This window comes from Typopeltis vanoorti, chromosome 12 (genome assembly GCF_054136105.1).
Source record: "Typopeltis vanoorti isolate ZY-2024b chromosome 12, IOZ_Tvanoo_1.0, whole genome shotgun sequence".
NCBI lineage: Eukaryota > Metazoa > Arthropoda > Arachnida > Uropygi > Thelyphonidae > Typopeltis > Typopeltis vanoorti.
This window is the reverse complement of record NC_143560.1, coordinates 138,811,594-138,827,968: the sequence shown is the minus strand read 5'-3', so window position 1 is coordinate 138,827,968 and position 16,375 is coordinate 138,811,594. Positions and strand designations below refer to the sequence as shown.

General features: G+C 36.5%; 1 protein-coding gene across 2 annotated transcripts in view; it reads right to left on the bottom strand.

Annotated features, from left to right (window-relative positions):
- The window catches only part of LOC150101255 (solute carrier family 35 member E1 homolog), a 119,867-nt gene extending 104,502 nt beyond the window's left edge, over positions 1-15,365 (bottom strand). The window contains exons 1-2 of one of the 2 annotated variants that reach the window (XM_090402267.1): positions 15,230-15,365; positions 14,714-15,101 (exon numbers count right to left, since the gene is read on the bottom strand). In XM_090402267.1, coding sequence (XP_090258393.1) covers positions 14,714-15,038 — 325 coding nt within the window. In that variant the 5' untranslated portion in view covers positions 15,039-15,101; positions 15,230-15,365. Of the gene's footprint in view, positions 1-14,713 lie in introns of both variants that reach the window. The other variant, XM_090402266.1, reaches the window with a different exon arrangement.
- Between the last annotated feature and the right edge of the window lie 1,010 nt (positions 15,366-16,375).

The window sequence follows — 16,375 nt, the reverse complement described above, 5'->3', positions numbered from 1 at the left end:
TCTACCTACAATGTCAGTCTATTCTGCAGAATCTTTATAATCACATTAATTTATTATTTCTCTCCCAGTATAGGATCATCAGTACCTTGCTGGTTATTCCCTTTCAAATCATCCTCAATATCATTAACAAATTAAACAACAGTCCAAGTACACAGCCATATAGCATATCACTGGCCACATGCTTTCTCCTTAATTCAACTCTACATTACACCTCTCTTTGATGTCTATCAGATTCATATTCACTGAATTTTAATTCAATATCCTATAACATGCCTTTGCAAAGTCTGGCAATATCATGTTGCAAGAATTTCCTTTATTTAATTTGACTTGTTACTTTATTATAGAAAGTGAGTGAATTACTTCTGCTTCACAAAGTTGTCTTGTCCCATTTGTGAACTCTGGTCTTTAACCATGGACGTGAAAGTGTGAACAATACCTGTAAAAATTTCCTTAAAAAACCACAGAATAACTGTAGTATTTTAAGGAAATTAAATTGTAGACTAATATTAACTACAATAAATTTCATTAATATTTCCAATATTTTGGCCAACTCAAATTGCCATCATCAGGGAACACAGTACAATAGTGCATGCAAGCATTATACTGAGTAATGAGGCCAAGGCATGGTAACCGAAAGTAGGCCTGAAGTCCAAAATAGTGCCCTCCCCCTCCCCAATGGGTTAAAATGAGTGTCTTTAGCTTTTGGGCTGTACAGAGGATCAGAGCTTCCCAAATTTGGAGCAGTTTCATACAATCAAATCCACCCTCAGAAACAATCCGAACCTCATCTGAAGTTTGGGTAATTTCTCAGGGCAGAAGCAGATTAGAGGAAGCCTCTCATATTTGCTACACTGGAGTAGAGTGGCCTTCTTACAGCATATCTTGCCACTGATGTAAAAATCATGGTCAGCAAGTCCTGATTGGCTATAGTGGTGGAAATGGATATAGTCCTTATGTGATTCTGATGTTGGACGGACTAATTGTTTAGCCACAGTAGGGAGAGGTTATAACTGCAAGGGATCTGGTAAATGTGGCTGGTTTTTAGTGGAGTGGATAAGGGATCCCAATTTTTTTATATGGTCTATAAACGTAAGGTCTTTTTTTTTTTTTTTTCCCAGGATTAGCTAGTTTTTAAGATGTACTCTGGATATATAAGAAATGGCGATAATTTTTGTGGAGTCTCTGTTCAGAGTAATACTTATTGGACACAGCAGTATTATAGCCATTGGCTAAGAAGGTTTTGTGAATGTGATAGACTTTAGTGGAGAGGGCACTTACCAGAACTAATTAATTTTGCCCTGTTATATAGGGTGTTAATAATCCCATACTGTTGGGAGTGGAGGGATGTAACTGTGAACGTATCCAGCAGTATGTGTGGGTTTTCTGTAAAAGGAGAATGCTAGGTATCCAGTAGGCTGGCATATAATTAAAGTATCTAGGAAGGCGAGACTGTTATTTCACTCTCCTAAGGTGAACTGGATCCTGGAGTTGGTTGTTTAGATGCAATAAAATAAAATGTTGAGAGTATCCAGGCCATATATGACCAAATGGAGAACACATCAACAAAGTAGCCAAACAGTGTGTCTATGTGGGACAGAGTTGAAAGCTTTTTCTTCAAAGGTTCCCATGAAGTAATTTTATTTTAAAAAAATTCAGTGTATTTCCTTAAAAAAACTGCAGTTATGAATAACCAATGTATAAACTTTACCACCAGACCAACAGAGAATAATATCAGCAGAAATAAAGTTTCTGAGAAGAATAACAAGTTACACTAAACAAGATAAAAAAAAATTAAAAAATAAATAAATAAATAAAACAGAAATTTTGAACTAACTTGACAAACAACAGATAATTATAGAAACAAATTGATTGACCATGTGAATAGAATGCCACCAAATGGACTATGAAAAAGAATACTAAAGTATACGCCAAAAAGGAAAAAGAAATGGAGAAGACTTTTATTATTATAAAATATTGGAAGAATTAAATAATATTTTGAATCCTTTCTCAGTGTGTTTCACTCCATTAAGCATCTAACTTGTGTCCAAAAAGAATAATTACTAATTTGTCAAATTTGATGTTATTCTGTAGTTCCCTTTTCAATCCGGTTACATGGATTATTATTTTATTTATTTATTTATTTTATTTATTTATTTTTTTTTTTTTTCAGGACAAATTTTCACCTCATATCATGATACTCTTTGCTCACCTACAATGTTCTGGTCACTCTGTGCGACAAAATAATTTTTACCCACATAAAAAAAAAAAAGTATGGCATGGACTTACCACTATCTCCTCCTTGAAAGCAGATAAACAAAAAGCTGTAGTGGTAATGGATAAGGCAGACTATGAGAGGAAGATAGACTGCCTTTTATAGGATATCTCAACCTATCAAGAAATTTGTTATAACCCTGCAAAAACACAGATTAAACAATTAAATTTGCTCCTTAATGAAGTTGTTAGCTGGGATAAAGATACTTTATATACAAAATCCAGAAAATCCAAAATCAAGTAGTCCTTCCAAAAGGACCATTTTGGAAGGACTCATTGTTTATATGGTTTCCCAAAAATTCATAAAGAAGGTTGTTGAGTAAGACCAACTGTAAAAATGTATCGACTCTCCCACCAATGGAATTGCTAAATTTCTTTCACATTTATTAACTGCCCACTGAACAATCCACACAGATTTGTCAAGAATTTCACACATTTTCTTAAAAATCAAGAGTATTTAAATACGAGGGTCGGATATGTTAGTCAGCTGTGACATTGTTTCTCTATTTAACATTCCGTTATCTGACAATATTAGTTTACTATATGATGATTTCCCTCCTGATGTTGTGAAGATTTTTGAATTTGTTATACATTCAGTATATTTCAGCTGGAAAAAACAAGATCTGTAGAATGGATAGCCTTCTGTCTCCTCTTTTGGCAAACTATTTTTTGAACCATCTAGAAGATACCATGTTCTCATCGATTCATCCCCAACCCTTTCTTTTGTTTCATCAATGAGATCTTTGCTGTTTAGACTTATTCTGAAAATGAGCTTACCTCTTTCCTACAATAGATCAACAGCCTTCACCCACAAATTCAATTCACCATGGAAAAAAGAAAATGCTAGTAGTTTACCAATCTTGGACATTCTTCTTATTCGGTTTAATCCTTTATCCAAGTGTAAGCAAACAAAGTTTGCACCTGAAGTATTTTCAGGACTGGGGCAACTCGTAAAGGTGGTATGACTTCACATCACTTGTCTTAGTATCCCATAATGTAAAGCACATCTCCTTGCAGACATGTATAATGCTATGCATCAGTGGCGAATTCTCCATTCTCATTAATTGAGAAAGAAGTAATATTTATTTGTTAATAAATGCATGCATTTATAAGCATTCCATTTAGGCTTTTATTTTGTAGATAGAAAACGTTTTAAGCTTGCACGGAAATAATTGAGCTTTGCGTTGTGTATCGAAGGCCAACACCAGGCTTGCTCGGTTGTAGGAGCATCTAGGTCCTCGCTTCAGCACTGTGATTTCATGTGCACGCATAGCCATTTCCATTCCCTCCACGTCATCTCGCCCTGTTGCTTAAACATGGGTCATACGCAGTTAAAGTAGCTCTAGCCAGTGAGCTTCATCCAGCCTTTAAAATTGTGCGTGTTGCTTGGGAAAATTAAGTTACAACCATATTTTTATGACAATGTTATTGACCAGTTCATAAAGAACTGCAGGGTAGAATTTGTATTCAAGTAGCTAAATTGAAAAAGATAGAATACCATTTGTAAAATAATTGTTGTATTTGTATGATTAAATGTACATAAATTTTTAAATACAGGTAACCCTCGTATAACACGGTACTTATACAACGCGGTTTCGATATAACACAGTCTAAAATTGTAGTAACCCTTGTTGAACGCGGTACTTATACAACACGGTTCCGATAAAAACACAGTCTACAAATTACAGTAACCTTTAATTTTTTCATGTGTTTTTCACCGCACGACTTAAAAATCAAATTTTATCTTCGTTAAATTTGTGTCTGCCTGTATCCCGCATGTAATTATAAGTAGCAAATTTACATTAGGGGAAATACCCTTTAGCACGCATGTACCTCAATTGTTTACCGTATAAAACGTTTATTGTTGAAAATTGTCCTCGTTTCTGCCAGGAAAGTGCATTAAAAATCACAAGTGTGTTCATCTCAAGCTGAGCACTTTATTTTCTGGTGAGTTACATGCAATATGTAACGCTTGCTTTTTTGTGTAAAAAATTATTTTTTATAGTAATGGCCACAAACTGCAACGAAAGGGAAAAACTAACATTGAAAACAAAATTAATTTCTTTTGAAGAAAAATATTCAAAATCTTGGATCGAGATTTTGATGTCATAAATGAATCAACAATTCGAACAATCAAACAAAATGAACATAAAATCTGATAAAGTATTTATTGCTGGGTCAACGATAAGTGCAAAGCGCATTGCTTGTGTTCGCGATATTCTAATGAAAAAATCGAGAAATCTCTAATGATTTCGATAGAAGATTGAACCTCAAAAGAAAATTCCTATGGATGGAAATCTTATTAAACAAAAAACTCTCAAAGTTTATAAACATTTATAGTGCAGACCAGGTGTTCAATGCAGATGAATCCGGGTTATATTGGAAAAAAGTGCAAAAATGCACCTATATTTCGAAAAATGAAAGATCAGCTCCTGGATTCAAGTTTCCAAAGATAGAATTACTTTACTGTTTTGTAGTAATGCATCGGATGATTACATGACAAAACTAGTGTTTAAATCCTCAAATCCTCGTGCTATGAAAGATTAAAATATGAACTTTTTATTTTGCCTAAAACATTTATGCATTATGTGCAATGAAGTTTCAGTACAATTTGTAATTTTTATACTTTTATACTATGTATTTGTTTCATAGATTATATTAGGCATAATTTTGACCGAAAATGTTCCGATGATGGTCAGTTGACCGAAACGGTCCACACCCCCGTTAACGCTCTCTCCTGCCCCAGTTTCCCCATAAGTAAACCCTTCCCCTTCTCTCCTCCCCCCATCCCCAATATGCGCCCCTAAACACAATAGTATATATATATATTTATATTATTAACACAAAACCCGGGTTTCCAAATTTATTTTTCCCGTGTCAAAACATCCCCCCCCATGCTCCCTTCCCCTCTGGTTATAAACAACCTTCAGCAGGATCATGAAATTGGAAGACATCGTATTCAAACGAGGTATGTACAAAATTTTTCCACCTCTTTTATTCTGCTATATTGCCTTCTATACTCACCCATAATGCCCTAAAATATATATACCCCTTTTATGAGTAATAATAGCCAATGTATTTAAAATAAGGGACACTCCTCAACAAAAACAGGTTATAATAGCTGTAATTATAATAATAGATTATATGTTTTCGTAACTTACATGAATTACCTGAATTAAATAAAAATATATTTTTTGTTGGATATGTCATTGTTCTTTATATAATTAAAAAAAAAAAAAAAACAATTTCGGAACATAACCCTACTTTTTCTATGTGATATGAGACTCGCATAAAGCGATTTATATAACGTGGCATTTCTGTGGAACCTAACATCCACGTTATTACCTGTGCATAGTTTTAAATGGTCAGTAATTCATTATTCTGCTAATCAGACTTCAATCACACCTCTCATTCCCTGAATGATAACAACAGCAAGCGTGAATTTCAAGACCAGCATTTGCCCATGCTATGCATTATGGGAAGGGTCACTACTCAGATGCAAACTCAGGCACAAACTTTGTCTACAATTGGATAAAGGATTAAATCAAGTATATAATTTCTTGGTATCTTTAATTTATAGTATAACCAAGTGAAAAAACTTCCAACAACCTTTCTCTAATCCAGAGTAATTTAATAATAATGTGTGACACCTTTTGGCAACTGGTACAGGAAAATATTACTTCTTCATTACTTCAACCTTGGTATCACCTCTGGGTCTGGATCCCACTGAAGAGACCTCAATAAAGGTCGAAACCAGTTGGAAGTTTGGGTGATGAATGGCAATGCTGTAGCCCATGAAGTTTTAACTGAGGCTTGGCTGTTGCTGTCACCCAGGTTCTGGGTGTGGGAGGGGGTAATAAATGGCAATGCTGTAGCCATTGAAGTTAACTGAGGCACAGCTGTTGCTGTTATCCTTCAGATGAGATATGAGCAGCTCTGCTCGGTGGTGGGGTGAGCCTGCCACAGTGTAGGGCCAACCGGTTCTGAAAGTTCTTCTGAGTGGCAGCGTGAGCCACTCAGAAGAACTGTTACTCAGGGGGACAACCCTGAGCTTTTGGAGTTTGACCTGTACTTGAACATTCAATAAAGGTCTAAACTGGTCTGGGTAGTGACCCTTCCCATAATGCACAGCATTAGAGAGATAGATGAGTTGAAAGAAGAGGTGGAATGTCTGGGAAATGAGATGAGAAGTATGAACGATAAGAGTAGGCGAATGGAAGAGATGAATGCAAGGCAAATCAGAGGAGGAGTGAGGGAGGGTTATGGGAATGATAGAAGAGGAGAGAATAGAAACAATAGATGAGAGAGAGGTATTGGAATGATAGAAGAATAGAGAATAGAAGCAGTAAAAGAGAGAGAGTTATGGAAAAGAAGAGAAAAGAATGGAAACTGTCAGATAGAGGAAATGAGAAGAATGCAAAGGAGTGCTGGAACCAGGGATAGAGTGGTGCCAGGATAGCAGGTAAGTAGGGAAACACTGAGAGAAAGAGTTAGAGGGGGGGGGGAGGAGTGACGGATGCAGATGAGCAATCAAGGAACAGAGCAGTAAGAGATGTGATGTATGGAGACTCGATGATCAGTGGTGTGCAAGATAGGATGCCAGAGGAATGTTTGCCAGCAGTTAAGTGGGGTGAAAGGGGGGATGAAATGATTGTGATGGTGGGCACGAATGACTTGAGTGGCAGTGTAAATCGAGTGGTGAGAGATCTGAGATTCATGCTAAGTTGTACAAAAGAAAACACAGACAGTAAAGAGTGAGTGTGTGTGTGTGTGTGTTACCCAGGTATGATAATGAGGAGCTTCGCAGAAGAGCAGTAATAATGAATAGCATAATAGCCAGAATGTGTCAGAGAGGGACTGGAATATGTGGATGCTTGGAAGGCAGTTGAGGACAGAAAGGAACCATGTGCGAGAGACCGCTTGCATTTGAAGGAGGAAGGACACAGACACCTGAAGAGATTGCTGTTTTCTGAAAGAGTCGGTGTGTCAATGAAGGAAAACTAGAGTTCCCAGGGTGGATGGTAGCAGGGGTGGCCTTTTGTGGGAATGGAGCGCTTGGAGGAAGCAGGAGGACATCATGTAATAATAAATCTAGTGGAATCTGGAGGGGATAATGATAGGTATAAAAGAAGTGACATTTTTATGCTTTATACTAATGCCAGGAGTATTTGGAATAAAGGAGATAAATTGATGGCGCTGATAGGTCAGCCTGGCCAAAGATTATTGGGATCACTGAGACGTAGTTGATGAAAGATGATATAGTAACAGGAATAGAAGTAGCAGGGTACAGCATTTTCTGGCAGGATAGGAGAGGAAAACGTGGTGAAATTGTCCGTAAGTGGGATATAAATTTAAATTCCCAGCATTGACCACCAACCTGCTTACTGGAGGCCTGAGGTGGTATGAAAAAGTTCCATGTTTAGTCTCCTGATCAGGATTATGTAAAAAATAAATAAATACAGAAAAAAAATATCCTTAAAGCATTTGTACTCCTAACATACTATATATGAATACCTTACTCCCAACTAGAAAGGTTAATGGGTGGGATCATATAAAAAATGTAAAAGTAAACAAAAGTCAAAGGAAGATAATAGAATCCTTTCTGACGAACAGGGTAAAGGAAAAAAACTGTAAAATTACTTAAGTCTGTCAGTTCTTGGCTGTCAGACACTGTTCTCCAAGAATATATGGTGTTCCCAAGGCACACAAACATAATGCTCCGCTTCGGCCGATAGTTGAGGGAATAGACAGCCCTAATTATCACCTAGCCAAGAAATTAGTGTCAACACTCAAGGAGTTGGTAGGCCATTTACCCTTCCTATATAAAGAACACACAACACTTTATAAACAAAATTTAAATCATAACACTTGGCAAAGATGATTTATTAGTCAGTTTTGACGTTTCTGCCCTTTTCGCAAATGTCCCAATCAATGACACAATTTCTCTCCTACAGAACAAATTTCTGCCTGACATTATGGCTCTATTTATCCACATGCTATGTTCCAGGTTACTTCGTGTGGTAAAATAAATTTTAACTACAAAAAGAAGGTACAGGTATGGGCTCACCTCTATCCCCCCCCCCAATGCTAACTTTTATATGGAAGCTTTTGAGCAACGTGCTCTTGATTCCTTTCTTTACGCTAAAACCTACAGTTTCGCTTAGATACGTTGAAGATGCTTTCATTATCTGGCCACATGGTCGTCAAACTTTAAACACATTCCTTAGCCACCTGAACAAACAACATGAGTGCATACAATTTACTATTGAAATTGAAAATCAGAACTTGCTTCCTTTCCTGGATATACACTAATCACACGTCTTCCCTCAGGCTGTCTATCCTTTGCTGTTTACCGAACGCCTACACATACTGGCGAATATATAGATGCTAACTCATATCACCACCCTTCGCAAAAATTTGGAGTTAGGAGGAAGACTTGCGTCTACTGCCGTGAGCTGTCTGAATATGGACCTTCGAATGTGGGTTAGGCAATCGCCAAAACAGAACTATAACAATTTGCTCTAATAAAGAAGCTCTTAAACAAGAATTAAAAATTATTAGCAATGCATTTATAAATAATGGTTATAGCAGAAATACTATTAATAAAATTCTTCATAAAATTTCATCAAAAAATAATATAGATTGCAGTAAAACCATTGTTATCCCATACATTAAAAGGTTATCAAAGAAAATTAATACAATCCTACACCATTACAATCTTAATGCCACTTTTAAACCACCTTTAAAATTAAAAAACATATTCAACACCTCTAAGGATCCTCTCCCTCCCATTGGCACATCATGGAGTTTATTGCACTTGTATTGCATCTATTACCTTATATTGGGGAAATGGGACGTACAATCTCTATCTGTAAAAAAGAGCACAAACGACACATTAAATTTAACAATTTTGGTGAAGCAGGCTTTTCACAGATCACGCTCTTAACACCCTACACAATTGATTGGAAAAGTACTTGCTCTAAGTACTTGTGAAATTTTGATTAACCACTCCAATCTTAACCATAATGGTGGCATAAAAATCTCAAGAATTTGGATGGCACACATTCAGCCTACTTAGTTTCCAGCATACCCTGACTTCAGACTTGAAGCAATCTTCAGCTTTTATTGGCCACTATTCATACCAGTTGGCTGTAATTTATATGCATACTTATATAAGTAATAATTATTTATTTATTATTTATTATTTTTTCCTTTATGTAAACATGTTGCTCTCCAGCTTAATTAATTTTGCAACCTAAAGGCTCCAACTTTGATGTAGTAAGTTTTTTTTTCATCACAGGTCAGGCCAATTGTAAGGGTTGGTCAGAAACTTTAGCATGCCATGTAGATTGTAGTGTAGCTTGTTTCTTTGTATATATATGTGTATACTCCAGATGATGACCTTAGTGTGAAGGTTGAAACATCGAGTACCTATTTTGGTTTATATTAAACTAAAGTTTTACTCTAAGATGGTAGTTATTTCCATAATTTGGATAATGGAAATGGAAATTAAATATCATGTAGGTGGCAGATATTCTACAAATTACTGAAAATGTTTGGCAGTGGTGGAAAGAATACTATAAAAGGAATTAGAAATGATACAGATGATATCAAAACTGAAAATAAAGATATACTTGATGTCTGAAGTAAACAGTCTAAAAGGCTGTTAAAATGACTGACAGAAGCAGTGATGGAGCAGTAGGAACATTCAAAAGGAACATGCAATATGCAGTGCATAGACATTTAAAAGGGAAAAAGAAATCAGAAGCAAAAAATGTGCAAAAGACAGATAATACTTGACCAAAAATATTTAAATATGGAGTACAAAATTATTATTAAGAGAGACCTTCAGAGAGTCAGAACTCATCGAGGGAGGCCATACTATTCACACCTGTTCTTGAATTCATTTACGCTACTTACGAAACACCAAAAGGCAATCCATTCCAATCACGTACTACTCTATGAGGAAAAAAATCTAGCCCTAATCCCTTTCTTGACAGCATTCATCCTCAACTTCCATTGATGCACTTGAATCTTTTCCCACCTTCCATAAAATGAAAAATTCCATCTACTGAAATTCTGTGTAACCCTTTCAGAAAGTTGTAAGTCTCAATCATATCACCATAATAAGTTTAGTTTAATCCTTTATCCAAGTGTGAGCAAACAAAGTTTGTGCCTGAAAGTATCTTCAAGACTGGGGTAAGGTAGTGCAACACCAGGCAACTCGTTGCAAAGGTGGAGAAAGCTCTCATCACTCCTATCTCAGTATCTCCCATAATGCAAAGCACATCTCCTTGCGGATATCTGTAATGCTATGCATTAAGGCAAGGGCCACTACCCATACCGGTTTCGACCTTTATTGAGGTCGAAACCGGTATGGGTAGTGGCCCTTGCCTTAATGTTGACTTATTTGACAGGAACTTTTGATATGCTTTCTTCTTTTCCTTCACTGCCTCTAACTTCCTGTGTCCACCAGGAAGTTCTGATTTTTTTATCCTTGCAGACAACCTCACCACATGCCTCTCTGGCAGACTCAATCAATGTTTTCTTCAGAGTTTGCCACTGAATCTCCAAGATTTGATTCCTGTTCTCAAACTCTTTCATTTTTTCTTCAATAATCTTTGTGTATTTTAGTCTACAGTTTACATCTGAGAGCTGCTCAACTTTTATTCACTTTAAAACTTTCTTACATGTTATTCTTTTGAATATGAAATTCAATTTTATTCTGCTCAAGACTAAATAGTGATAATTTCCAATTTCAAATCCTCTGTACACTCTGGTGTCCTGCACCAGGGAGAAAACATCACTATCAACAATAACATAGTCAATGAGACTTTTCTTATTCCTAGCCTCTTCTCTCCATGTGAATTTGTGCACATTTTTATATTGGAACATGGGGTTAGTAATAACCAGTCCATGTCCTGAGCAGAAATCCAACAGATATTTGCCATTATTATTAGCTTTGCTCTTTTCTCCAAATTTTCCCAAAATATTTTTGTATGTCTCACAATCATTTCCTACTCTGCTATTTAGATCCCCATCAAGGACCAACTTTTCCTTTTTCATTGTGTCAGTTGCTTTTTCTAAAGCCTCAAAAAATTCCTCCACTTCTACCTTAGTAGAACCTTCTGTGGGACCATATGCACAAATAAGTCTCATTGTCCAGTTCCCAATTCTCATATTTGCCCACATCACTCTACTTGAGACTGCTTGAAGATTCAAGAAGATTAGACTCGTATTTAGTGTTGAATACTATGGCTACTTCTTCTTTTGCTTGACTCTCATTGGCTGAATATAACATTTTGTATTTATTGCTCAGAAAGATCTCACCAGTTTTAGTCTTTTTTGTTTCAGTCACCCCTATTATGTCAATCTGGTACTTATCTAATTCCTCAGCTAGCTCCATTTCTTTGCCATTCAGGCTTCTTACGTTGATAGTGCCGATCTTTAACTCTAGTGATGTTGAGTTGCGGTTTATTTTCAGATTTGTTCCAGTAGCTGACTTTTCGCTGTTCGCCCTGGTTCCCTGGCGAAAACAACGGGAGCCTTGTTTAACCGGGCGATGCCCCAGCCGGCATGAAATTTTGTCATGTTGTACCATCATTTTTTATTTTAGTTTAACAATAAGAATACAATTTTGTCGGCTAAATCCCAAATTGCCACCCCATTCTCGTTCATTCAGTATCCAAGTAGATACCCAACAGGGTGCACCACGAGAAGGTGAGGATTGGACATTAGGTCAGAAGCCCTGGTCGGTTCTCTGCATTCCTTTAAAGGCTATGTGGAGGTCTCCTCTCAGTTATACAGCTTTGACCCTTAAGCACCCCTGTGTGGAAAAGTTAAGGTGAGCAAAATATGGGTGCAATGCCAAGAGGGCAGGAAAGAGATCCAGAGGAAGACCAAGGTCGAGGTGGACTGATTGGAGTGCTCACATGTAATAGACTGATTTGGAGGAAAACTGCTGATAGGAGATTAATAATAATGTAAATGTAATTGTGTAGTGTAGTTATAGCAGCCTGAACACCCCTTGAGGGTACATATCTGGAAATTGATGATGATGAAAGCATCAAGAATTTGTCAAGAAGTGCACCGTTTCCAATATGAGGCAATATTCCAAGATTGGGCTGATTTGGGATTTGTAGGAGTAAGTAGCTGGATATAATAAAAAGTAATGTCTTGAGCAAAAAAGATACCAAGATTTTTGGAAGTCAAGGATGCTAGTGATATAATCTGATTATACCAGGAAAGGATAGAAGAGTCAGTTTGAGAACAGAGGAAAGGTATGAAAGGTTCTGTGTGTATAAATTAGTGTAGGTCTCCAATGATGAGTCTCCAGTCTCCATTGAGATCATTATCCTCATCAATTTCCTGATATGTACTCTCAAATGGCGGTCAGGTTACTAGAACAGAATTACATGATTAAGTATGCATTATTATTGATCTCCTATCAACAATTTTTCTTGGCATTCCAATATTGTCATATCTAACATTTTGTGCTTTTAAGACACTCTTGACTATCAAATCTGTCTAGACATTGGTCTTCCTCCTGATCTCTTTCCCTGCAATCTTTACATCAAACACCTGTTTGATGTAAAGTTTGCAGCCAAGTTTGTTACAGCTGTTATTCAGTTAGGGAATCCTAGAGACTTGCACCAGATTGGTTTAGAAGTACAACATCTAAACCAATGAAAACCTTTCATAAAGCAGAGAAATATGTTTGACATCTCTAATTCTAATAGCAAGCCTAATGCCACTTTCTTTCATAATGTGATCCATATAGATGTTTTTTTGTGTGTGTGTGTGTGTGTGTGTGTGTGTGTGTGTGTGCACACGCGCGCGTGTTTCTCATTCATGAAATGTTATGAACTAATAGTACATAAATAATGTGAGGGGATTCAGGTTTGCAATGTCTGGAAGCTCTACTCTTGAGACCCAAACATGGCACTAATTAAAGCAATTTCTGGCCTCCAGTAAGCTGGATGACAAACATCAATGACACAGCAGAATTTGAACTCAAAGCTTGCTTATTGGAGATCAATGATACCATCCATCAGCCAACCAAGCCAGTGAAGTAGTTAGTTGATGACACAAATATCATTTAATAACAATATTTGTGTTCTGTTATGATGCTGAATATTTTTTGCTTCCTTGAATTGGATTAAACTATTACCACATTATTATTATTATTCTAAGTAATACAAGGAGCACTTAGATTCATCTAGGGAGGACCTAAACACCATGTCAAGACTTATCCAACATTTGCACAGTATCTATCATACTTCGCTTTAAACTCATTCACAGTCATAGCACCCACAACAGACTCTGGCAACCTATTCCACTCATTCACTACTCTCCAAGCAAAAATCCTATTCTAACACACTTGCTAAGTTTTCATAGATGGTCTCTAGTTCTCCCACCAACACACCTATTCTGAAAATTTTCTCTGAATTAATCTTGTAAAAACCTCTCAGTAACTTGTATGTCTCAATCACATCATCCCTTTTCTGTCTATCAACCAGTTTCTGTAACCCACAAATCTTCAACCTGTTCTTGTAAGGTTCATTCCATAGACCTCTTATCATCTCGGTTACTCGCCTCTGGATACTCTCCAGCTCCTACTCATTGCCAAGAAATCCTGACACCCAGATCTGCATGCCGTAATCAAGATGGGGTCTTATCAAGGCTCGATAAAGAGGAATAATAACCTGCTTGTCTTTGCTCGTCAAAGTATTCTTCAGTAACCAAATAATCTGATGAGCTACTTTAGCCACTTTTGCTATGCATCCCCTACATTTTAAATGCCTATCCACTAACACTCCCAAGTCTCTAGCTTTGTGAGTTTCCTGGAATACAGCTGGTAACCTTTTCACCCCAAAATGCATAACCTTATACTTTGCGACATTAAAGAGACACCCATTCTCTTTTGCCCACTCTGCCAATTGAATGACCCATTGAATGACCTGACATTTCAATGAATGTGTCTTTTGGCTTATTGAAAGTGGTGGGGAGAGAGAGAGAGATACATAATGATTTTTGATAATTTCACCAGACAGCAATCACAACTATGCAAGATGCTATTAGAGAACTTTTTTTTTTAATGCTTTAGTTTGTTACACTAACTAAACTTAATTAAACTGGTCTACTACTTGATGTTAATAATAACAATAAATTATGGAAATCATTTCCATTAAATATGGTGAAGAGTCAATCATCTGTGAAAGAAACCATCTTCCTGCCCTAATTTTACAGTATACCAGCCAATTTTACATTTAAGAATGAAGTACTGATTGCAATCAAGTTAAGGAAAAAACTACTAGAAACAATTATCATACCATATAATAAATCTATTAAAAAAAGGTAATGAAATACATAATTTCTTACATGTCTGACTCCATTGAGGTTGGATGTTAATAATAATAATTGATCTTATCTGAATATTTACCTGTATGTGCATATGAAACTGGTACTTTCCATATGCTGACGTGCGATGAAACTGATGCAAAAAACTTTCCGAAAGCTAAAGGCACGATAAATTTCCAATAATACCTCCATGAAATATCTACACGACAACGAACACCCCACAAAGCAAATAATGGTCCAGAACATATGGTAGCAGTAAGAAGTTGTACCATGGTTATCGTCATAGGATAGGGAAAATCACTAAGGACTGTTTTGCCAATGACATTATTTCCAGAACTCACAGCGTACCAAATAACACAAAGACTAAAAACGTGGGCAATTTCTTTAAATGTAGTTCTATCAGTCATTATAATCACCTACTTAAATCACAGGATGAACCAGTAACATGCTGTAAGCCTGTGACAGCAACGCTGCAATTTAAAACAAAATAAAAATAAAACATCAACACATGTTTCATGAAATTCACAATTCATTAAGTCGAGAAGACTACATTCCACCAAATTACAAACCAATAATGAATAATTAAATACATATATACATTTTAAAAATTTCCTCTAAAGTAAGCAAGGTTAATCCACACATTACGTGGACAATTGGAATATTGCGGTTGAACGATTGACAATATTTGTTTGTTTATTAAAGATTTTTATTAAAATAATTTACTTGAATTTTTCACTAATTTCATTTATTTCAAAATTTTAATTTTTTATTATAAAAAATTAAAAAAAAAAGGATTCAGACAGATTTCAAGGTTATTTTAAATGAAAAGTCATGACATTTAATTCTGATTCTTCTTTGAGTGAAGGACAATCGCTCCCTCTGGATCAAACACTGCTAATTTAATATGATTTCTAAATTTCAATAAATATTATCTGGCGTTGAATTGTGGCTGATCATTAAGGGCGTAATTCCAGAGAGCATTGGCGCACTCAGGATTTAATCTTGGAAGGGGCCAAGCACTCAAGATTTAATCTCTTTTTTTTTTTTTTTGGGAAAGGGGGGGGGAAATCAGACTGAGCATTTGCAGTGATCTCCAATACATGATACCCGTGATCTCCTCTGGCCCGGCTCGGGCAAACGAAGTAGCACCCGAGCACTACTTCGTTCACCTTGCGTTCACAGCGGCCAGAATTCCGACCTTATTTGACGGCTAATTCATAAGTAGCATAGAAATAGAAGACACGACACAACATAAATTTAAAAAAAAATGAATTCTAATTAGGGAAAGATTTTTAGAAAATTTTCTAGTGTTTTTATCTTTTTCTTTTGGAGAGGGCAAGGGCCCTTGTCCCTCTCCCTGGGTGCGTCAATGACAGAGAGAGAGAGAGGATGTTTCATTGCACACTCGGTTCGGTTGACCTCTGCCACTTTTCCAAACTGGGATAGATTGAACGTTTATGTTTTGTCAGTCGGGGAATGTTTTCGCGCTTTCCCTTTGAAACAGGCCTGGTCGGCCGAATGGTCAGCGTATCCGCTCTTCGGCAAAGAGACTGCAGGTTCGAATCCCACCATGGATATAGAGATTTGTGATTGTTTTACTTACTCTATGTGGAAAGGGCATCTTCAATCCACTTCTTCTAGTACAGGGTGTCCCAAAATTCACGCAAAATTTAAATTTAGCGCCATCTGTTCGGTAAAGTGTTGACAACGAGAAAAAAAAAAGACAGCGTGACAGCTGACAGTT